The 25,811-nt window shown below is 42.7% G+C and overlaps 1 protein-coding gene across 1 annotated transcript in view; it reads left to right on the forward strand.

Moving 5' to 3' along the window:
• Nucleotides 1-25,811, forward strand: part of retreg2 (reticulophagy regulator family member 2) — an 87,963-nt gene that overhangs the window by 36,042 nt on the left and 26,110 nt on the right. Inside the window, exon 7 of the mRNA XM_043694413.2 lies at nucleotides 4,416-4,507. Within this exon, the coding sequence (XP_043550348.2) occupies nucleotides 4,416-4,507 (92 nt within the window). The remainder of the gene's footprint in view (nucleotides 1-4,415; nucleotides 4,508-25,811) is intronic.

Here is a 25,811-nt window from a genome sequence, read left to right on the forward strand (position 1 = left end):
GGAATTTTAGTAATATGGGGATAGTAAGGGTACATATGCTCACATAATATTAAATATAGGAGCACGAGTAGATTGACCCCTAAACCCTGCACTAATATTCAATAAGATCACAACTAGTCTGGATGTCACCTTAACTTCACATTCCAACATTCTCCCCAGAACTCTTGATTCCCTTTCAGATCAAAAAAATTCAATTTATTTACTCACGTCTCATCTTCATTACTCTCTGCGGAAGAAAATTCCAAAGGTTAATGATTGAGAAAAGAAATTTGTACATGTCTTCATCTTGTGGGTACATCCATATTCTGAAATTTCCCCCTTGGATATAGATTTGCACAATGGGGGGGGGGAACGCAACTCTTTAGCATTCGTCCTGTCCGGTCTTGTCAGGGTCTTGAAATGTTCAATAATATGTGAAGTAAGGTATGCTTTTTATTTGTTTTAGTTTGACTTACTGTAGGTTTTACTCTAGTGGCATTTGGGATTTCAGTGTGAGACAGGGTTCATTTGTATTTCTGGCACCATTGTGATTTCTTTTGAAACACATCAAAATAGAAATATGTGAGAGAGTAATGGCGTTTTCCTTGGGTGAAGTTTATGAATGAATACGGTAAGAAAATATGTATTAGGTTTCAGGTAGAAGAATCTGGAATTGTTTTTGGCTTAATAGTAATAGCTTGAAAGATCTGTTGGTTTGAGGTTTGCAGAGGTCTTGGCTGAAGCTGGAATTGTGAAACAATTATAGAGTCATAGAGATGTACAGCATGGAATCAACTCGTTTGATCCAACTCATCCATGCCGAAAGTGTTCCAATTGTACCAGCCTCCACGTCTTTGGGAGTTCATTGCATAGATGCAACACCAGCTGGGTGAAAAAGTTGCCCTTTAGGTACTTTTCAAATCTTTTCCCTCTCACCCTAATCCTATGACTCTAGTTCTGGACTTCACCGCCCAAAGGAAAAGACTTTGTCTATTTAACCTATCCATGCCCCTCATAATTTTATAAACCTCTATAAGGTCACTCCTCAGCCTCCGACACTCCAGGGAAAACAGCCCCAGCCTGTTCAGCCTGTCCCTATAGCTTGAGCCCTCCAACCCGGGCAACATCCTTGTAAATCCTTTCTGAACTCTTTCAAGTTTCACAACATCCTCCCTATAGCAAGGAGACCAGAATTGCACGCAATATTCCAAAGGTGGCCTAGCCAATGTCCTGTACAACTGCAACATGACCTCCCAACTCCTATATTCAGTGCACTAACCAATGCCACCGTCATTATCCTATCGACCTGCGACTCCACTTTCAAGGAACTATGAACCTGCTCTCCAAGGTCTCTTTGTTCAGCAACACAGGATCTTACTATTAAGTATATAAGTCCTGCTCTGATTTGCCTTTCTGAAATGCAGCACCTCGCATTTATCTAAATCAAACTCCATCTGCCACTCTCAGCCCATTGACTTATTTGATCAAGAGCCCAATGTACTCTGAGGTAACATTCTTGGCTGTCCATTACATCTCTAATTTCGGTGTCACCTCTAAAAGTATTAACTATACCTCCTGTGTTCACATCCAAATCATTTATATAAAAGACAAAAAGCAGTGGACCCAGCATTGATCCTTGTGGCACAACACTGGCTGCAAGCCTCTAGTCTGAAAAGCAACACATCCTCTGTCTTCTACTTACGAGCCAGTTCTGTATCCAAATGACTAGTTCTTCCTATATTCCAGGTAATGTAACCTTGCTAACCAGTCTACTATGAGGAACCTTGTCGAACACCTTACTGAAGTCCATTTGATCATGTCTACCTCATTAATCCTCTCATTTTTTTCAGAAAACTCAAACCAAGTTAGTGAGACATCATTTCCCATGCGCAAAGCCTTATTAACTATCCCTAATCAGTCCTTGCTTTTCCAAATAAATATCAATCCTGTCCTTTAGGATTCCCTCCAATAACTTGCCCACCACTGACGTCAGGCTCACCAGTCTATAGTTCCCTAGCTTTTCCTTGCCACCATTCTTAAATAGTGGCTTGCTCCTGAAGAAATTTAGTTTGAAAGTTCCAGGGAAGTGTTTAGATAAAACTCTAATGGTGCAATTTGAAGCTGAGAAAGTCTCAGCTCCGTTTATGAAGACTGAAGGAAGAGGTTATCAGATTCTCAAGAAGCATAAAGTTAAAGTGATGAGTAATTTCTTTACCCAGAGAGCCTGTGGAATTCTCTGCCACAGAAAGTGGTTGGGGCCAAAACATTGAATGTTTTCCAGGAGTTAGACATAGTTATTGGGGCAAAATAGAAACAGGGTACTGAGTAGGATGATTGTAATTATTGGCGGAGCAGACTTGAAGGACCAAATAAGAGAAATTGAGATCTACAGATACTGGAACGTCAGAGTTGATAACATGTGGTGATGGAAAAGCACAGCAGGTCAGGTAGCATCTGAGGAGCAGGAGAGTTGACATTTTGGGCATAAGCCTTTCATCAGGATGGGACTGAGAGGTAAATAGGAAGTTGGGACTGGGGAAAGGTAGTTGGGAAGGCGATAGGTAGGTGCAGGTCAGGGGTGATGGTGATTAGTTAATGAGGTGGTCGGTGGGAAGGAAGATGGACAGGTAGGACAGATCAAGAATGTGGTGTCAAGTTGAAGGACAGAATAGCCTATTCCTATTTTCTTTGCTTCTATGTTTAAATCCTATAAAGTGATAGAGAAGGGAATTCTCCCTGGTGTGCATACTCTCAGTATTAGTGGGATTATCTTTAAATTTGAGTTATATGTAAAAGTCTGGACTATTCTATTTTATCTTATTTTTTGCGTAATAAACTTATGTTTTATTGTTAAAACTGATTCTGCCCCATTACATGTTTATTTCTGTGAAAGATCACCTCATGAAAACCAAAATGAAATCTATCAAGCCTGATTTCAGACTGGTATCTGACTTATCATAGAATACCTACACTGTGGAAGCAGGCCATTTGGCCCATTAAGTCCATACTGACCCTCCAAAGAGCATCACACCCAGATCCACCCCTCTGCCCTATGCCTGCATTTCCATGAGTAAATCTGCACACCTCTGGGCAATTTAGTGTGGCCAATCCACCAAACCTGTACACCTTTAGACCGTAGGAGGGAAACCAGACCATCCGGAGGAAACTCATGGAGACGTGGAGAGAATGTGCAAATTTGGCACAGACAGTTGCCCGAGGCTGGAATCAAACCCAGGCCTCTAACACTGTGGTGTAGCAGTGCTAACCACTGAGCCACTGTGCCACCCCATCCAGTAATAACATAACTGAGATCATACCATTCCTCTCATTCATCTAAACATCTGCCCAACCAGTGTCATCAGTGCCCTGTACACTTGTAAAAAGACTTCACTATCTTTTATAATTCTTTCCTCCTTGCAGTAAAATTGCTGTCCCTAATAACTTGCACCTACATGCTCACTTTTTGTGATTCATGCCTAAGGACACCGATTCCTCGTAGCACAGTATTTGCAATGTGCCTCCATTTAAAAATATTCTACTTCGTAATTCCATGTACTAAAGTGGATAACCTTTCTACTCCATCTTCAACTTTATGCCCACTCGCCTAACATAGCCACATTCCTTTACAGATTGTTCATCCTCCTCCCATTAGGCTTTCTCAATTACCTTTTGTATCATTAACTTTAACTCCAATGAAGTCTGTCCCTTCATCCAAATTGTTAATGTGGTAAATAGTCAAGACTGCAGCACTGATTCCTGTGGTACTTCATTAGTTGTAGTTTGTCAACCTGAAAATGACCCACTTATCCTGACTGCCTCTCATTTGTTAGCCACTTGCCTATCTATGCTAATATATCACCCCAGCTGAAGCTATTGTCTTGTACAGTATTGTTTCGCATGACAGGCTATTGAATGCCTTTGGGAACTTCAAATATGCTGCGTCTATTGATTCCAGTTTATCCATGCTGTTTGTTACATCAAATATTAAGTTTGTTGAACATAATTTCACTATCACAAAGCAATGTTGCCTCTGAATTTTATGATTTTCTTCATGTCTTGCTACTGCCTCTTTAAAAATGGATTCCAGTAATTTGCCATTGAGAGATTATAAGGTAACTGGCCTATAATTTCCTGTTTTGTCTCCCACTTTTGAGCAAAAACTAGTAAGAAAAGAGTCCTATTGGAATTGTAACAGCTTCATTCCCTTATGCTTTTAATTACCACTTTGTCAGTTTCCTTGGGCTTGGTTATATCCCATTGTTATTCCATGTTCTTTATTCATTTTATACATTTATGTATTTCTTTCTCCACCTCTTTTTCAGTTTTTGATCTGTATCTATGCTTATTTGAATAATCCATTTCATTTTATTTTCAATCTGTCTATATGGATTACATTTCTTGGAGATTTTGTTTGAACTTCATAGTTTGTTTTTCAGAGAAAGCAATAGTGAAATCGGAGAGCTGTGATGAACCGACAGCAGAAACTGAGAGTGAGAGTGAAGCTGAACTTTCCTGCTTTAATTCCAAGGTACTGGATTGGATGCATTTGACCTGCCGGTTACTTTAATTTGCCTCTTGATAATTAATACTGCTCATTTCTGAAGATCTGTTCTGCACTGTATCTGTGTCACTTAAACTTTACAAGCGTTCTCATCTCCATATTATAACGAAGATTTGGAGGCTGTGGAGAATGTGCAAGAAAGATGTATTTGGAACTAGAACTATAGCAAATCTATACCCATCAGGAAAGATTGAACAGTCAAGGACTTTTCCCCACTAACAGGCCAGCTGAGCAGTGACCTGATTGAGGCCTTCAAGATTATGGAATATTGTGATGAAATAGGGATGATATTTCCACTTATTTGGCAGATCAAAACTAGGTTGGTGGGGTAATAGTCATTAAAACCAGTAGGGATGGAGAAGAAACTTCAATTCGCAAGACATTGAGCTTCTGGAGTTTGCTACCAAAGGGATGGGTGAGGTGAATAGTAAAGATATATTGAAAGAGAGCTAGATATCCACAAAAGAAGAAATGAATTGAGGAATGCTTTGGTGTTAGCCGAAGGGAGTGAAAATAGTTTCAGATGGAGCACAGACAGTGATGTTGAATCTTCTGGGACAAATGATCTATTTCTATGTTGATCCATTTCAGTAGCAGCCAAATAGAATGAAACTCCGTTATAAACACATACCCAGTTTTGATAAATTTGAAAATTGTGGTCAGGATTCAGAGGTCAGAGTCAAAGATGTGTTTTTTAAAAAAAATAACACCGCATTGGAAGTTAAACGTGATCACAAAGCTGACTTTCAATTCTGTGCATATCTACTTCAACACCCCTCTGCAACTTTATTTTAAGTACGTGTACAGTGGATATTTCAGGAGATAACCAGCTGGTCAAATCACTTAGTTTTAAACAAAATAGAATTTATTTACAAGATTACTGAATGAAACACAAATATCAGAAAACTGAATAACTTAACCTATTCAAAAGCCCAACAGGTCTTCCCAACTTAATGACACTGTTCCAAATACTTGCAACAATCCCCGTAAATACCCCTTGGCACAAAAAGTAAAATCAAACACAGGTTCTTACAGGATAGAAATCAGAGAGCGAGACTACCAGCCTGGACCACCTCCTGTGGGTCCAGCAGCTTTTTCTCATCCACTACTTTAAAAAAAACCAAGCCAGAGAAAAGCTGAGCTGGGAGAACTGGCCACACCCCTTCATTGTACATTTTGTTTTTTTTTAAACTTGAAAGCCTCTGTCTGAGGCAGTATTTATTATCAACTTAGCCCTAAAATCCTACACCCCAGACTTTTCGGAGACTGTCATTTACAACCTCTTTTTTATATTAAAAAGACAAGCACAGCTTAACTTAAAGGAGCAGCTTCATCACGCCTTCCCCCTTAAAAGAAAAATGAACTATCAATATCCACAGATGGCTTCATTTTAAAATCCCTTTTAAAAAATCTGTTAGTTCTCTAAAATGCACATAAAAATATACATGACAATGACAATAATCATGCAAACATGCAAAACTATGTTTCGTTTCAATGTGTTGTGCTCCAGTTATTGAACACCTCCATTTTTCATTTGAGTCTCAATGTGTCAGCAATCCCATTTTCTTGTCCTGCCACAAGCACAATTTTCAGATTGAATGGCTGTAACAAAAAGCTCCATCTGAACAATCTGGCATTTTTGTCCGTAGATTTCTCCACAAACTTCAATGGGTTACAATCAGTGTATGATACGTTACTGATAAAATAAACACTGAAATGTTATAATGCCAACACCAAGCTCAAAGTCTCCCCCTCAACCGTCGAATATTTCTGCTGATGAATGTTCAACTTCCTGGAGAAATACCCAGTAGGCCTTTCTGTTATCTTGTCATCTTCTTGCAAAAGCACACCCACATCACTTGCATCGACAGCCACCTTGAGTGGCTTTGCGTAACTGTATGGCTAATATCAGGGCAGTGATTAACACAGCTTTCACGCTGTCAAATGTCTTCTGACAATCCGCTGTCCACTGAAACCTCTTGCCTTTCTTTAGCAATTAAGTGAGGGGAGCATCCACACTGCTTAAATTCGGCACAAATGTTCGATAAAATCCACTCAATCTCAGGAACCGTAGTTCTGCTCTTTTTTTTTAATGGTATGGTTTACTCCCCATTTATCTTTGTTTTTGCATTCCATTTGGCCATTTGCCTGTGTCTGGTAACATGCCCCAGGAAGGTGACTTGGGCTTTGGCAAATTCACTTTTAGCCAGGCTTATCACCAAGCCTGCCTTCTGAAGTCAATTAAGCAAGTCTGATAAATGTTATAAATACTCCTTCCACATGTGACTAAAAATTACCAGGTCATCTATTTATCTGATACAGTTGGGTAATCCGGCAATGAATTATTGCTTAGTCTCTAAAATGTGGCTGGCGCATTTTTCATGCCAAATGGCATGACTTTAAACTGATACAGTCCATTCTGCTTTATGAAAGCTGAAAATTGCCTTTGCTTTTTCTGACAAAGGTACCTGCCAATATCCTCTGAACAAGTCCAACTTAGAAATATAGAGCTGAAAATGTGTTGCTGGAAAAGCGCAGCAGGTCAGGCAGCATCCAAGGAACAGGAGAATCGACATTTCGGGCATAAGCCCTTCTTCAGGAATCCAGACAGGGAAGGAAAGAAAGAGGAAAAGGTGCTAATGATAATAGCACAGAAGGAAGAAGGATTCAGAATTGGACATTCCTCAAATCAAATTGGACAATGACGGATAAATCACTGAGTTATCATCGAGAAAAATCAAAATGACCGTGTTAAGCTGTGTTAATCACTGCCCGAAACGTCGATTCTCCTGTTCCTTGGATGCTGCCTGACCTGCTGCGCTTTTCCAGCAACACATTTTCAGCTCTGATCTCCAGCATCTGCAGCCCTCACTTTCTCTCAACTTAGGAATATAAGTTGCTTATCCCACCTTCCTAACACAGTCTTCCAATCACGGAATCAAATATGCATCAGTCTTTGTAACTTCATTGACTTTGCGATAGACTACAGATAACCATTGGGTACCTTCTGGTTTTGGCACAATTACTATGGGTGAGCTCCAGTCATTGTAACTCACTTCAATTATGTCATCTTGGAGTATGTGTTCAATCTCCTTTTGAACCTGTGCCAACTTTAGAGGGTTATGCCTATAAGGATGTTGCTTAATTGGAACAACATCTCCAATATCTACATCATGCATAATTAGATTAGATTAGATTACTTAGTGTGGAAACAGGCCCTTCGGCCCAAGTCCACACCGACCTACCGAAGCACAACCCACCCAGACCCATTCCCCTACGTTTACCCCTTCATCTAACACTAGGGGCAATTTAGCATGGCCAGTTCACCTAACCTGCACATTTTTGGACTGTGGGAGGAAACCGGAGCACCCGGAGGAAACCCATGCAGACACTGGGAGATGGCTCTCTGCCTTTATTCCTGATGAAGGGCTTTTGCCCGAAACGTCAATTTCGAAGCTCCTCGGATGCTCATTGAACCCCGGGTCTCTGGCGCTGTGAGGCAGCAGTGCTTAGCACTGTGCCGTCTTCCCAGCTTATTTCCACTTATCTCCCCATGTGATAGTAATAACTCTTTCAGGTCATTTTGATTTTTCTCTGGATGATAACTCAGTAATTTATCCGTCATTGTCCAATTTGATTTGAGGAATGTCCAATTCTGAATCCTTCTTCCTTCTGTGCTGTTATCATTAGCACCTTTTCCTCTTTCTTTCCTTCCCTGTCTGGAGTCCCTATCAAGTAGTTCGCCTCACTCAATTTCCACTCGATTTGATGAGGTCCACTAAACCTTGCTTTTAAAGGTTCACTTATCACTGGAAGTAACACTGATACCTTATCCCTGATAGCAAAATAGCATTTTATGCTGTCATACTTTTAAATGCTGTCTCGCCAACTCCCCAGCTCAATTTCGTCATTCCCTAAAATTTGCCACATAGTCCCAAAATGTGCTCTCTGAATTCTGACTTTCCAATTTCTCAATCAATTTTAATGGTCCTCTCACTTCATGCCCAAAAACTAATTCAAATGGACTGAATTTGGTCGATTCATTTGGTATATCTCTGATCACAAAAAAGCACAAACTGAATTCCCATATCCCTGTTATCTGGATAGTATTGACTATAAGCCCTCAACATGGTCTTTAATGTCTGATACTACCTTTATCACGCTCCCTGCTATTCTGGATGGTACACAGTAGATTTGAATTGTTTTATTCCTAAACTATCCACAACTTCCTTAAATAATTTTGATGTGAAGTTTGAACCTTGATCTGATTGTATCTCTATAGTGTAGGTAGCTCATATCTAATGAAAAATTTGAGTAATTCCTCTACAATCCTTTTAGCTGTGATATTGCGTAATGGAATGGCCTCTGGAAATCTAGTCGACACATCCATTATTGATAACAAAAACTAATTCCCACTTTTTGTTTGAGACAGGGGACCTACACAATCAATTAAGACTCTTGTAAATAGTTCCTGAAATGCAGAAATAGGTATTAAAGGTGTAGGTTTTATTACTGCCTGTGGTCTTCCAATACATGACATGTATGACACATCTGGCAAAATTAAATTTATCGTTGTGCAGTCCAGACCAGTAAAAATGTTGCATTTTAGCTGGAATTTTTCTTACTCCTAAATGACCCCCAAGTGGTAGTTAATGCGCCACTCACAACACCACCTTTCTGTACTCCGCTGACAATATGATTTGATGAACTTCTGCCCATTTCTTATCTGCCTGAATATGTGGTGGTCTCCATTTCCTCATTAAGACATCATTTTTAAGATAATAACATTCAGGGATACCTTTGGATTCCTTTTCTGTGTATGCCTTTTGGTATAATTGCTTTAAGTTTTGATCTTTCTGCTGTAGATGCCTGCATTGCCATCTATTTGCTGGTTTGTGCCAACCATCTGATCAAACAGGGTTTCTGCTAATTCTACTTCAACTTTATCTGTACTCTGATCTCTCCTGTTTCAGCTGATGACTTTATGATCTTGTTACCACAGTCAGGAAAAGTCCCAGTGTATGTGTCCTGCAATACTTCAGTTGCCTGAGTTCTCATTGGCTTTTTAGCCACAGTAGGCAGCACTCCTACCGGTGAATCAGGGATATCATTAGCAAGAACAGATTGTATTCCTGGAGCTGAGAGCTTGTCCAGTTCTCCTACCACAAATTCACTACTCATCACTGGACACTCTAACCTCACATTATCTAATTGAGCACTTTTTGTCTCACCATGAATTCCTGTTACTGTACTTTTTTTTGGCAGTGGCCCTTCAGAAGTATATACCTCCTCATCTTTAAGCATCATAGCCTGAGAAAATCCTGTGTCTTTTAATACTGTAACCTCTTTACCTGCTGCTCCTGGCCTATGCAAATAAACTTTACCTTTGCAGGTATATGGTTTAAGAAAATCTGGCACTTTATCCTTAACCAACCTCTGACCAACTTGTACGTTCTGATGCAGCTTTAGAACATAGAACATGGAAAAATACAGCACAAACAGGCCCTTTGGCCCAAGATGTTGTGTCGAGGATTAATCCTAACGTAAAATATAATAACCTAACCCATGCACCCCTCAAATCACTGCTATCCATGTGCATGTCCAGCTGTCACTTAAATGTCCCCAATGACTCTGCTTCCACCACCACAGCTGGCAACGCATTTAATGCATTCACATCTCTCTGCGTAAAGAACATATCTCTGATGTCTCCTTTATACCTTCCTCCTAATATCTTCAAACTATGACTCCTCATACCAGTCAATCCTTCCCTGGGGAAAAGTATCTGGCTATTGACTCTATCTATTCCACTCATTATCTTGTACACTTCGATCAGGTCTCCTCTCTTCCTCTTCCTCTCCAGAGAGAAAAGTCTGAGCTTATTCAACCTTTCTTCATAAGGCAAGGCCTCCAGTCCAGGCAGCATCCTGGTGAACCTTCTTTGCACCCTTTCCAAAACCTCTGTATCTTTCCTATAGTAGGGCGACCAGACCAGACACCATATTCCAAGTGCGGTCTCACCAGGGACTTGTAGAGCTGTAGCAAAACCTCGCGGCTCTTAAACTCGATCCCCCTGTTAATGAAAGCCAAAACACCATATGCTTTCTTAACAATCCTGTCCACTTAGATGGCAACTTTGAGGGATCTATGTACTTGCACACTCAGATACTTCTGTTCCTCTACAATGCCAAGAATCCTGTCTTTAATCCTATATTCAGCATTTGAGTTCGACTTTCCAAAATTTATCCAGGTTTAAATCCATCTGTCATATTTCAGCCCAGCTCTGCATCCTGTCTGTGTCACGCTGCAGCCTGCAGTAGCCCTCTATACAATAGGTGACACCTCCAACCTTGTGTCATCTGCAAATTTACTAACCGACCCCTCAACCTCCTCGTCGAAGTTATTTATAAAAACTACAAAGAGCAGAGGCCCAAAAACACAGCCCTGTGGGACCCCACTCAACACTGAACTCCAGGCAGAATACTTTCCATCTACAATCACTCTCTGCCTTCTGTCAGCCAACCAATTCTGAATCCTGACAGCCAGATCTCCCTGTATCCCATACTTCCTGACTTTATGAATGAGCCTACCATGGGGTACCTTATCAAATGCCTTGCTGAAGTCCTTATACACCACATCCACTACTCGACCTTCATCGACATGTCTTGTCACCTCCTCAAAGAACTCAATAAGATTTGTGAAGCATGATCTGCCCCTCACAAAGCCATGCTGACTGCCTTTTAATCACTTTATGCTTTGCCAAATAGTCATAAATCCTATCCCTCAGAATTCTTTCCAAAGCTTTGCTGACCACAGACGTAAGACTGACTGGTCTATAATTGCTAGGGATTTCCCAATACCCTTCTTGCCTTCACTGTGCTTTCTGTGACCACTCCAACAAATTCATTGGCTTATCCTGTTTTCCTACAACTGGCTTCCCAGTGCTTCTCCTAACCCAGCAACACTGATTTCATGTGGATTATTGCAGTGAAAACATTGGAGCTTCTTAACTTCTCTGTCCCTTTGAAGGGTTTCCCTTTTACCCTGTGGTAAGTTATCCTTATGGTTTTCACTGAGCCCTACCTTTCCCTTTTCACGTGATGATTTGGAGATGCTGGCTTGGACTGGGGAGTATGAGAGGGAGGGTCTGAATGTGTGTGTACTTATCTCTCCTTTCCTCATAGAAGGAGAAAGCTCCAACCCGGAGCTTGTCTGCTAATTCCAGCAGCTTGGCCTTAATTATCTTTTTGTAAAGCCCCCAAGGTCATTTTTTCCACCACCAGAATAGTAGTGGTGACTGAAAAGCCATTGCTATCCCAAGCTCTGTTTAAACCAACCAAACTTAACACCCAGAACAAAAGACACTAACACTTTTGCTGCCTTTGAGCCCAACAACTCTAATCCCAATTTGGAACCACAGAACAAATCCTGCAAAGAGCCCTCAACCTGTTATGGACCAAGCCAGACCCCTCGAACCATTTCAAGAAGGTAGCACAGACCTTGCTTTGCTAACTATTTTAAGCAGTTATAATTGGATATTCCAGAAGAGAATCGGCTGGTTAAACAAAACAGAATTACTTACAAGATTACTGAATGAAACATAAACACCAGAAAACAGAAGACTGAATAACTTAACCTATCTGAAAATCCAACAGATCATCCCAATTTAATGATGCTGTTCCAAATGTTTGCAACAATCCCCATAAACACCCCTGGCACAAAAGGTAAAATCAAATACAGGTTCTTCCAGGATAGAAGTCAGAGAATGAGTACAAGTCTGGAAATGTTTCTGTGGGTCCAGCAGCTTTTCTTTCACCCACTACTTCAAAAAATAAAGCAAGTCAGAGAAAATCTGAACTGGGAGAACCGGCTAGACCCCTTTCATTGTACATGTTTTTTTAAACTTGGAAGTCTTCTGCCTGAGGCGGTATCTGTTAACTATTATCAAATCAGCCCTAAAGTCATGCACCCCAGACTTTTCAGAGTTTGTCCCTTTTACGGTCTCTCTTTTAAAAAAAACCAAGGACAGCGTAACCTTGTTAAGGAGCAGCTTCATCACAATTATCCATTCCTAACTGCTGTTGAACTGAATGGCTTGCTGTTATGTTACTATTTTACAAACATTATTTAGGGGTGGTGATAACCTAATGGTATTATTACTGGACTCTTAATCCACAGACCTAGATCATGTTCTGGGGGAGCAGTGTTCAAATCCCACCACGCCAGATGGTGAAATTTGAATTCAACAAAAATCTGGAATTAAGGGTCTAACAATGACCATGAATTTATTGTCGATTGTTGGAAAAGCCCATGTATTTCATTAATGTCCTTCCGGGAAGGAAACTGCCATCTTTACCTGCTGTGGCCTACGTGTGACTCCAGATCCACAGCAATGTGGTTGACTCTTAACTGCCTCCTGGGTAATTAGGGATGGACAATCAGTGCTGGCCCAGGCAGTGATGTCCTCATCCCAGGAAAAAATAACGAATAAAATAATGACTTTAAGAACACACCATTCCAGGCCAACATTCCTTCAAAGTTGTATGCACAGCCACTCATGTTTATGTGTGGCAATTGACGTTAGAACTTTGATTGTTTCATTGACTTCCAGTTTCCCGAAGTCACTACCACATATGGGCCTCGAAGACTCATGCAGCCGCTCGGAAAATTAAAGGAAATGCTGGTCCTCATGTGACCATAGGCCACCGCTACTCTGCATAACACCATAAATCATACAAGCATAAGTAAACCATGCAGCTCGCTGAGTCTGCTTTGTCATTCAATGAGGAGGTACCTAATCTGATAATCCCCTCTGCCACTTTCCTGCCTTTTCCCCATAACACTTGATTCCCTTACTGGTTTAGAATCTATCTCAGCCTTAAATGTACTTTATAATCTAGTCTCAACAGCACTCTGTGGTAAAGAATTCCACAGATTTACTAAACAATGAGAAGAAATTTCACTTAATCTGTTTTAATTGTGCAAAACCTTATTCTGAGACTGTACCCCCTCATCCCAGACTCTCCCACAAGGGGAAACTATCTCTCTGCATCTACCTTGTCAAATCCCAGAACCCTAGGCCTAGTGTATGCGTAGAGGTTACTCTATGTCATAGTTTTAATAAACTGAAAAAAAAACTTGAAGTAAATAAAATCTACATACCTTATTAGTGTTGTATGTAGATTTCCCAAGAGTGTGCCACATGATGGCATCAGTGCTTGTCTCTTTTAAAAGGATGCTGAGAATGTGTTGCTAGAAAAGCGCAGCAGGTCAGGCAGCATCCAAGGAATGGGAGAATCGACGTTTCGGGCATAAGCCCTTCTTCAGCCCTTCTTATGCCCGAAACGTTGATTCTCCTGTTCCTTGGATGCTGCCTGACCTGCTGCGCTTTTCCAGCAACACATTTTCAGCTCTGATCTCCAGCATCTGCAGTCCTCACTTTCTCCTCTTTTAAAAGGAAGGCAAAAAGAAAGATGATGATTCAGCTTCAAGACCAAGAAATAGCAGGCTAAATTTTAAAACACACCAGATGTTCAGAAGCTCCCACAGTACAAAAACACAAAATACGTTCAGATAGCAGGAGGGAACGGGGTTTTCTTCATTAACTTTAAAAGGCCCTTAGCAGCTTAAAGCAAAAGCACACCTAAATTCAAACAAAGCTGTAATTGCAACCAGCACAGAGATAAAAGGACAAGTTTTGAAATACACAGTAGAAAAAACAATGTGCACATGTGCAGTAGTAAAGTGACAAGAGAAAGCAGAAAGCATAGCAGGATCACTGATGAAGACTATCAGTGTATGCCTGATTGCTGAAAATGCCAGCATACTGAAAGTAAATGAAGGAGTCCAGGAACAGCAAAAACGTGGACTTCGCTAGAATGAACTGGAGGGTCACAGATATCGTGTCCAAGTTCAAACCTTTTGGCAAACAATGCAACTATGCTTCCTAGAACTTGCAGTTGCAGAACTGATTAAACAGGCTGTGAAAATACTGATAGTAGTTGAAAGAGAGGAATTACACAGTCCATGCCACTGAATTATCTGAAAATGACCAAGATCCCATCAACCTCTAGAAAGTGCAAGAAGATTGGCTTCATGTAAAAGTAAATTTTGGAATTCATTGTCCAGAATTGTGTTCCTCAGGTGATAGCCATAAGAATCAATGGTGCAGCTTGTCAGTAAATGCCATAATAAACCCAGTGAATGCAGTTTTTGAGATTATTTATATATTCCTAAAAGACATATAGGTTCGGGGGAAAATGGTGACAGCATGTTAGAAAATGGCAAGAAAACAAAAGGGGGTCGATGGAAGTGTCTGGTGAGAAAAGTGAGAGTCTTTGGCTCAGGAGTCTTCGGCAAAGAGGCTGAGTGAGGAGATTATGACACAGTTGAAGAGGGTGAAGTCATGACTGCCAAGCTGATTCAGTGTGCTGCGTGCATGATATGGGAGGTCAGAATCACTGATGGTATCTCTGGCTCCTAGAGCTGGGGAAAGTGTGTACACATTCAGCTTCTGAAGGAGCATGTTGCAGCACTGAAGCAAGGACGAGATTACCTCAGGCTCATTCGAGAGAACAAGAATTTTCTGGATAGGACCTTCAGCGAGGTCATTACACCGAGCATACCAGAAGGGAAATGACAATGAGGAAGGAAGAGATGATTCAAGTACAAGAGACCCCGGAGGAAGTACCTCTCATGAACAGGTTGAATCTCTTGGAAACTGTCAAGACAGATGATACAGCCAGTCCAAGAGGCAGACAGGTCTGCCAATCTAGAATTGGTGTGGAGGCAGAGCCGAGGAGTCAGACTTCATGCAGAGCCGTGGTAATAGGGGACTCCATAGTGAGAGGGATTGAAAGAGGTTTCTGCGGCAACAAGCGGACTTTGAGGATGGGGCGTTGCCTTCCTGGTGCCAGGATCCAGGATGTCACTGACAGAGTACAGGGAATCCTCAAAGGTGAAGAGCCAGAGGTGGTGGTGCATGTCAGCACAAATGACGTCAGGAAGAGAAAGGGCATTCTACAGCGGGACATCAGAGAATTCGGCTGAAAAGCAAGACTTCCAGGGTGGTTATCTATGGTTTACGTCCAGTTCCTCAGGCTGGAGAGGGCAGGAACAGGGAGATAATGGACTTGAACGTGTGGCTGAGGAACTGGTGCAGGAAGCAAGGATTTAAATTCTTGGATCACTGGGGTATGTTTTGCGGTAAGGGTAAATTATACAAGGGGGGTGGGTTGCACCTTAATAGCTGGGGGACCAGCATTCTGGCAGGCAGGTTTGCCACTGCAACACAGGTGTCTGGGAGGGAGAGGACAAACTGGAAATTTAACAAGGAAGTTAAAAGGAAAGTGAGAATAAGAGAAGTTAAGAAAGACAACAGAATCAACAGAGCAGCAAACTCAAGAAGGGATCATACAGTGTGGTTAAGTGAAATAACGATTGAAAGGAAGGGTGAGGGGAATAACAAATTAAAAATATTATATATGAATGCACGAAGCATAAGAAATAAGGTAGATGAGTTTGAGGCTCAGTTGGAAATTGGCAGGTACGATGTTATAGGGATAACTGAGACGTGGCTTCAAGTGGACAGGGTCTGGGAAATGAATATTCAAGGCTATACATGCTATTGAAAGGACAGACCGACAGGTAGGGGGGTGGTGGGGTGGTCCTGCTGGTAAGGAATGATATTCAGTCCCTTGTGAGGGGGGACATTAGAATCAGGAGATGTGGAGTCAGTATGCATAGAGCTGAGAAATTCTATGGGTAGAAAGACTGTAATAGGAGTTATCTACAGGCCCCCAAACAGTAGTCCTAATGTAGAGTGTAAGTTGAATAAGGAGATTAAAATGGCCTGTCGCAAAGGTATTATTACAGTTGTTATGGGGGATTTCAACATGCAGGTAGACTGGGAGAATCAGGATGGTACTGGACCCCAAGAAAGGGAGTTTGTGGAGTGCCTCCAAGATGGATTCTTAGAACAGTTTGTACTGGAGCCTACCAGGGAGAAAGCAATTCTGGATCTGGTATTGTGCAATGAACCGGATTTGATCAGGCACCTATAGGTAAAGGAGCCATTAGGAGGTAGTGACCATAATATGATAAATTTTAATCTGCAATTTGAGAGGGAGAAGGGAGAATCACAAGTGTCAGTATTGCAGATGAACAAAGGGAACTATGGAGCTATGAGGCAGGAGCTGGCCAAAGTTCAATGGTTCATTACCCTAGCAGGGATGGCAGTGGAACAACAATGGCACGTATTTTTGGATGTAATGCAGAATTTTCAGGATCAATTCATTCCAAAGAGGAAGAAAGATCCTAAGGGGAGGCAGGGGTGGCCGTGGCTGACTAGGGAAGTTAAGGACTGTATAAAGATAAGAGAAGTATAACATAGCAAAGATGAGCAGGAAGCCAGAGGACTGAGAAACTTTTAAAGAGCAATAGAGGATAACTAAAAAGGCAACACGTGGAGAAAAAATGAGGTATGAAGACAAACTGGCCAAAAATATAAAGGAGAATAGTAAAAGCTTCTTTAAGTATGTAAAAAGGAAAAAAAAATGGTTAAGACTAAAATTGGGCCCATGAAGCCAGAAACGGGTTCATTTATTATGGGGAACAAGGAAATGGCAGACGAATTCAATAGGTACTTTGGATCTGTCTTCACTGGGGAAGACACAAGTAGTCTCCCAGATGTAATAGTGGCTGAAGGACCTAGGGTAATGGATGAACTGAAGGGAATTTTTATTAGGCAGGAAATGGTGTTGGATAGACTGTTAGGTCTGAAGGGTAATAAGTCCCCAGGATCTGATGGTCTGCACCCCATGGTGCTTTAAGGAGATGGCTCTAGCAATCGTGGATGCATTGGTAATCATTTTCCAATATTCTATTGATTCAGGATCAGATCCTGCAGATTGGTTGGTGGCTAATGCTGTCCCACTTTTCAAGAAGGGAGTGAGAGAGAAAACAGGGAATTATACACCAATTAGCCTGACGTCAGTGGTGGGAAAGATGCTGGAGTCAGTTGTAAAAGATGAAATTACAACTAATTTGGATAGCAGTAAAGGATAGGTCAGAGTCAGCACTGATTTACGAAGGGGAAATCGTGCTTGACTAATCTTCTGGAGTTTTTTGAGAATGTAACTGTGAAGATGGACAAGGGAGGACCAGTGAATGTAGTGTACGTGGACTTTCAGAAAGCCTTTGATAAAGTCCCACACAGGAGATTAGTGAGCAAAATTAAGGCACATAGTATTGGGGCCAAAATACCTACTTGGATTGAAAATTGGCTGGCTGACAGGAAGCAAAGACTAGTGATAAACGGGTCCCTTTCAGAATGGCAGGCGGTGACCAGTGGAATACCACAAGGTTCGGTGCTGGGACCGCAGCTGTTTACAATATACATCAGTGATATAGATTAAGGCATTAAAAGTAAGATTAGCAAATTTGCTGATGACACAAAGCTGGGAGGCAGGGTGAAATGTGAGGAGGATGTTGTGAGAATACAGGGTGACTTGGACAGGCTAGGTGAGTGGACAGATGCATGGCAGATGCAGTTATTGTGGGTAAATGTGTGGACCAGGTAAGTTTCCTTCCCTATAGGACTTAGTCAGGAGAAACCCATTTGGTTCATTACTGACAATAGTATCATGGTCATCATTAGACTCCTAATATGAAATATTTACTGAATTGTATTTCCACCATCTGCCATGGCAGAATTTGAACCCAGGTGACTGGGACATTACCAGGATCTCCAGATTAGTAGTTTAGTGAATAATATCACGAGGGCATCACCTCCTAAGGTTGAAGAGTCCCTGGCATCATTGTAGATCGTTGACTTGTGGTAAGCATTTATCTTGCATCTTTGACTGTGCCTGGGTCAGATAGATCCCACAACTTAAATATAGAGTTAATGTGCTTACATTCACCTAGCACTTGTGTTGTTGGAAACAAACCCTTCAGAAATTATTGCGAGTGAGTGAAGATACCATCACACTCTTCTTTGGTTTTGCTTATGAAGGCAGTATCACTGGTAATGCATATACATCCAGGTATATTTTCTGTTATTCTGTCCATATACTGCTTGAACAGATCCTGATGAAAACAATATTTTCCTAATGGTGGTGTAAAGCTCTTGACTTTCTGAGATTCCCCAAATAAGAGTAACCAATATCCATGGTTGGCATTTAGCCTGCAGAATTTAACTTCTTTTTCTCCTAATTCCTCTTGTGCTGGAATGTCACGTGGGCACCTCTTTAGGGATAGACTAATGCATCTCAAATCTACACATAATCCTGATTGCACCACCCTTTAAGTATATACATAATTGAATGGCACCATGTGATGATGCAAGCAAGTGATGCTATTACATTCTAGGTCACCTTACGTGTTTGTGAATGTTGCACCCTTTCGGATGTTCTATTGATAGAATTGCATCTCGATTTGCAGATTAACCCATTAACCCTCAACAATCAAAAATAATATGTGAATGTCTGTCTGTGGGCAATGTGGTGGCTCAGTGGTTAGCACTACTGCCTCACAGCAGCAAGGACTCGAGTTTGATTCCAGCCTTGTATGACTGTGTGTGGAGCTTAGATGTTCTCAGTGTGTCTACATAGATCTCTGCTGGGTGTTCTGGTTTATAAAATCATGAGGGGCATGGATAGGGTAAATAGAAAAGGTCTTTTCACTGGGGTGGGGGAGTTCAGAACTAGAGGGCTTAGGTTTAGGGTGAGACGGGAAAAATGTAAAAGAGACCTAAGGGGCAACGTTTTCACTCAGAAGGTGGTGCGTGTATGGAATGGGCTGCCAGAGGAAGTGGTGGAGGCGAGTACAATTGCAACACTTAAAAAGGCATCTGGATGGGTATATGAATAGGAAGGGTTCGGAGGGATATGGGCCGAGTGCTGGCAGGTGTACTGGATTGGGTTGGGATATCTGGTCGGCATGGACGAATTCACGTGGACCATCTCTGACTCCTCCCTCCCATTCCTGGACCTCTCCATCTCCATCAATGACGACTGACTTAACACTGACATTTTTTACAAACCCACCAACTCCCACAGCTACTGGGATTACACCTCTTCCCACCCTACCTCCTGCAAAAATGCCATCCCGTATTCCCAATTCCTCCGCTTCCGCTGTATTTGCTCCCAGAAGGACCAGTTCTACCACAGAACACACCAGTTGGCCTCCTTCTTTAAAGACCGTAATTTCCCTTCTCATGTAGTTGAAGATGCCCTCCAATGCATCTCATCTACCTCCTGCACCTCTGCCCTCAAACTCCACCCTGTCCTTACCTTGCACCCTAACAACCTCCGCATAAACAGCAACATCCACAGACATTTCCGCCACCTCCAAACAGACCCCACCACCAGGGATATATTTCCTTCCCCACACCTTTCTGATTTCCACAAAGACCGTTCTTTCCCTGACTACCTGGTCAGGTCCACGCCCCCCCAACAACCCACCCTCCCCTCCAGGCACCTTCCCCTGCCACCGCAGGAATTGCAAAACTTGGGCCCACACCTCCTCCCTCCCCTCCATCCAAAGCCCCAAAGGAGCCTTCCACATCCATCAAAGTTTCACCTGCACATCCACCAATGTCATTTATTGTATCCGTTGCTCCTGATGCGGTCTCCTTTACTTTGGGGAGACTGGACGCCTTCTCGCAGAGCGCTTTAGAGAACATCTTCGGAACACCCACACCAATCAAACCCACCGCCCCGTGGCCAAACATTTCAACTCCCCCTCCTACTCTGCCGAGGGCATGCAGGTCCTGGGGCTCCACTGCCACACCCTAACCACCCGACGCCTGGAGGAAGAACACTTCCCCCACAGAACACTTCAACCCCAGGGCATCAATGTGGACTTCACCAGATTCCTCATTTCCCCACCCCCCACTTACCCCAGTTCCAACCTGCCAGCTCAGCACCTTCCTCATGGCCTGTCCTACCTGTCAATCTTCCTTCCCACCTATCCGCTCCACTCTCCTCTCTGACCGATCACCTTCATCCTCACCTCCAACCACCTATTGTACTCTTGGCTACCTTCTCCCCAGCTCCATCCCCTCCCATTTATCTCTCCACCCCGGAGGCTCCCTGTCTCATTCCTGATAGAACATAGAACAATATAGCGCAGAACAGGCCCTCGATGTTGCGCCAACCTGTGAACTATTCCCAGCTAGTGTCCCTACACTATACCATCATCATCCATGTACTTATCTAAGGATTGTTTAAATCTCCCTAATGTGGCTGAGTTAATGACATTGGCAGGTAGGGCATTCCACAACGTTAGAGTCATAGAGATGTACAGCATGGAAACAGACCCTTTGGTCCAACCTGTCCATGCCGACCAGATATCCCAACCCAATCTAGTCCCACCTGCCTGCACCCGGCCCATATCCCTCCAAACCCTTCCTATTCATATGCCCATCCAAATGCCTCTTAAATGTTGCAATTGTACCAGCCTCCACCATATCCTCTGGCAGCTCATTCCATACATGTACCACCCTCTGCATGAAAACGTTGCCCCTGAGGTCTCTTTTATATCTTTCCCCTCTCACCCTAAACCTATGCCCTCTAGTTCTGGACTCCCTGACCCCAGGGAAAAGACTTTGTCTATTTATCCTATCATGCCCCTCATAATTTTGTAAACCTCTATAAGGTCACCCCTTAGCCTCCGACACTCCAGGGAAAACAGCCTCAGCCTATTCAGCCTCTCTCTGTAGTTCAGATCCTCCAACTCTGCCAACATCCTTGTAAATGTTTTCTGAATCCTTTCAAGTTTCACAACATCTTTCCGATAGGAAGGAGACCAGAATTGCACGCAATATTCCATCAGTGGCCTAACCAATGTCCTGTACAGCTGCAACATGACCTCTCAACTCCTGTACTCAATACTCTGACCAATAAAGGAAAGCATACCAAACGCCGCCTTCACTATCCTATCTCCCTACGACTCCACTTTCAAGGAGCTATGAACCTGCACTCCAAGGTCTCTTTGTTCAGCAACACTCCCGAGGACCTTACCATTAAGTGTATAAGTCCTGCTAAGATTTGCTTTCCCAAAATGCAGCACCTCGCATTTATCTGAATTAAACTCCATCTGCCACTTCTCAGCCCTTTGGCCCATCTGGTCCAGATCCTGTTGTAATCTGAGGAAACCCTTTTCTCTGTCCACTACACCTCCAATTTTGGTGTCATTTGCAAACTTACTAACTGTACCTCTTATGCTTGCATCCAAATCATTTATGTAAATGACAAAAAGTAGACAGCCAGCACTGATCCTTGTTGCACTCCACTGGTCACAGGCCTCCAGTCTGAAAAACAACCCTCCACCACCACCCTCTGTCTTCTACCTTTGAGCCAGTTCTGTATCCAAATGTCTAATTCTCCCTGTATTCCATGAGATCTAACCTTGCTAATCAGTCTCCCATGAGGAACCTTGTCGAACGCCTTACTGAAGTCCATATAGATCACATCTACTGCTCTGCCCTCATCAATCTTCTTTGTTACTTCAAAAACCTCAATCAAGTTTGTGAGATATGATTTGCTACACACAAAGCCATGTTGACTATCCCGAATCAGTGCTTGCCTTTCCAAATACATGTATATCCTGTCCCTCAGGATTCCCTCCAACAACTTGCCCACCATCAAGGTCAGGCTTACCAGTCTATAGTTCCCTGGCTTGTCTTTACCGCCCTTCTTAAACAGTGGCAGCACGTTTGCCAACCTCCAGTCTTCCGGCACCTCACCTGTGACTATCAATGATACAAATATCTCAGCAAGAGGCCGAGCAATCACTTCTCTAGCTTCCCATAGAGTTCTCGGGTATACCTGATCAGGTCCTGGGGATTTATCCACCTTTAACCATTTCAAGGCATCCAGCTCTTCCTCCTCTGTAATATGGACATTTTGCAAGATGTCACCATCTATTTCCCTACAGTCTATATCTTCCATATTCTTTTCCACAGTAAATACTGATGCAAAATATTCATTTTGTATCTCCCCCACTTTATGAGGCTCCACACAAAGGCCGCCTTGCTGATCTTTGAGGGGCCCTATTCTCTCCCTCGTTACCCTTTTGTCCTTAATATATTTGAATAACCCTTTGGATTCTCCTTTATTCTATCTCATGTCCCCGTTTTGCCCTCCTGATTTCTTTTCTTCAGTGTGCTCCTACCTTCTTTATACTCTTCTAAGGATTCACTCAATCTCTCCTGTATATACCTGATATATGCTTCCTTCTTTTTCTTAACCAAACATTCAATTTCTTTAGTCATCCAGCATTCCCTATACCTACCAGCCTTTCCTTTCACCCTGACAGGAATATACTTTCTCTTGATTCTTGTTATCTCATTTCTGAAGGCTTCCCATTTTCCAGCCGTCCTTTTACCTGCGAACATCTGCCTCCAATCAGCTTTCGAAAGTTCTTGCCTAATACTGTCAAAATTGACCTTTCTCCAATTTAGATTAGATTACATTACAGTGTGGAAACAGGCCCTTCGGCCCAACAAGTCCACACCGACCCGCCGAAGCGAAATCCACCCATACCCCTATATTTACCCCTTACCTAACACTAAGGGCAATTTAGCATGGCCAATTCACCTGACCCTGCACATCTTTTGGACTGTGGGAGGAAACCGGAGCACCCGGAGGAAACCCACGCAGACACGGGGAGAACGTGCAAACTCCACACAGTCAGTCGCCTGAGGCGGGAATTGAACCCGGGTCTCAGGCGCTGTGAGGCAGCAGTGCTAACCACTGTGCCACCGTGCCGCCCACGAATTTAGAACTTCAAGTTTTAGATCTGGTCTATCCTTTTCCATCACTATTTTAAAACGAATAGAATTATGGTCGCTGGCCCCAAAGTGCTCCCCCACTGACACCTCAGTCACCTGCCCTGCCTTATTTCCCAAAAGTAGGTCAAGGTTCGCACTTTCTCTAGTAGGTACATCCACATACTGAATCAGAAAATTGTCTTGCACACACTTAAGAAATTCCTCTCCATCTAAACCCTTAACACTATGGCAGTCCCAGTCTATGTTTGGAAAGTTTAAATCCCCTACCATAACTACCCTATTATTCTTACAGATAGCTGAGATCTCCTTAAAAGTTTGTTCCCCTCTGACTATTGGGGGATCTATAATACAATCCCAATAAGGTGATCATCCCTTTCTTATTTCTCAGTTCCACCCAAATAACTTCCCTGGATGTATTTCTGGGAATATCCTCCCTCAGCACAGCTGTAATGCTATCCCTTATCAAACATGCCACTCCCCCTCCTCTCTTGCCTCCCTTTCTATCCTTCCTGTAGCATTTGTATTCTGGGACATTAAGCTGCCAGTCCTGTCCAACCCTGAGCCATCTCTGAGTAAAGAACCTGCCTCTGACATCTGTCTTAAATCTAGCACCCCTCAATTTGTAGTTATGCCCCCTCGTACATGCTGATGTCATCACCCTAGGAAAAAGACTTTCACTGTCTACCCTATCTAATCCTCTGATCATCTTGTATGTCTCTATCAAATCCCCTCTTAGCTTTCTTCTTTCCAGTGAGAACAGACCCAAGTCTCTCAGCCTTTCCTCATAAGACCTTCCCTCCAGACAAGGCAGCATCCTGGTAAATATTCTCTGCACCTTTTCCAATGCTTCCACATCCTTCCTGTAATGGGGCGACCAGAACTGTACACAATATTCCAAGTGTGGTGCACTAGCGTTTTGTACAGCTGCAGCATGACATTATGGCTCTGGAGCTCAATCCCTCTTCCAATAAAACGTAACACACTGTATGCCTTCTTGACTCGCACTATCACTTAGTTCTAGATTCTCCCATAAGAGGAAATATTTTGAGAACACTGACCCTGTCACATCCCCTCAGGATTTTATATGTTTTTAATGTTGTTGCCTGTTTGTCTTCTAAACTCCAGTGAATACAAGCCCAGCCTATCCAGCCACCCCTCATCTGAAAACCCTCCCATTTCAAGTATTAGTCTAGAAGACCATAAGATAAAGGAGCTGGAATTAGGCCTTTCAGCCCATCGAGTCTGCTCCGCCATTCATTCATGGCTGATAAGTTTCTCAACGCCATTCTCCCGTTTTCTCCCTGTAACAGTTGACAATCAAGATCCTCTTTATCTCTGTCTTAAATATATCCAATGACATGGCTGCCACAGCCTTCTGTGCCAGTCTAGTTAAACTTCTCTAAATTTCCTCCAATGTGTTTACATTCTTCTTCAAATAAGGTGACCATCACCTTGCACAGTACTCCAGATATGATCTCATTGATTTGGATGAGGGAACTAAATGTGGTGTCTCCAAGTTTATAGATGACACAAAGTTGGACGGGAGATTGAGCTGTGAGGAGAATAAGACATGCTTCAGTGCAATTTGGACACAGAGAGTGGGCAAATGCATGGCAGATGAAGTATAATGTGGATAAATGTGAGATTAATCCATTTTTTAGATTACATTACAGTGTGGAAACAGGCCCTTCGGCCCAACAAGTCCACACCGATCCGCCGAAGCGCAACCCACCCATACCCCTTACCTAATACTGCGGGCAATTTAGCATGGCCGATTCACCTCACCTGCACATCTTTGGACTGTGGGAGGAAACAGGAGCACCTGGAGGAAACCCACACAGACACGGGGAGAATGTGCAAACTCCACACAGTCAGTCGCCTGAGGTGGGAATTGAACCCAGGTCTCTGGCACTGTAAGGCAACAGTGCTAACCGCTGTGCCACCGTGCCGCCTATTTTGAGTGGAAAAAAAATAGGAAGGTTGATTATTGTCTGAATGGCAATATATTGGGAAAGGTGGAGGTACAATGAGACTTTAAGGGCATTTAAATGGTCATTGGATAAACATATGGATGTTAATGGAATAGTGTAGGTTAGATGGGCTTTAGACTGGTTTCACAGATCGGTCAACATTGAGGACCAAAGGGCCTCTACTGCGCTATTATCTTCTATGAAGGATGTTTTAGCTATGGAGGGACTGCAACAAAGGTTTTGAAGACTGATTCCTGGGATGGCAGGATTGATGTGTGAAAAGACTGGATTGGTTTGGATCATATTCACTGGAGTTTGGAGGAATAAAGGGTTATCTCATAGAAAACTATAACATTCCAACAGCATGAGATAAAATAGGGGCAGGAAGGATGTTTGCAGTAACTGCATAGTCTAAAACCAGGGATCACAGTCTAAGGACCGTGATAGGACATTTAGGACTGAGCTGAGAAACTTCTTCACCCAGAAAGTGGTAGGCCTGTGGAATTCT

This window comes from Chiloscyllium plagiosum, unplaced genomic scaffold (assembly GCF_037043375.1).
Source record: "Chiloscyllium plagiosum isolate Xiang-an unplaced genomic scaffold, Cpla_swu_hap1 HiC_scaffold_7, whole genome shotgun sequence".
NCBI classification, from domain to species: domain Eukaryota; kingdom Metazoa; phylum Chordata; class Chondrichthyes; order Orectolobiformes; family Hemiscylliidae; genus Chiloscyllium; species Chiloscyllium plagiosum.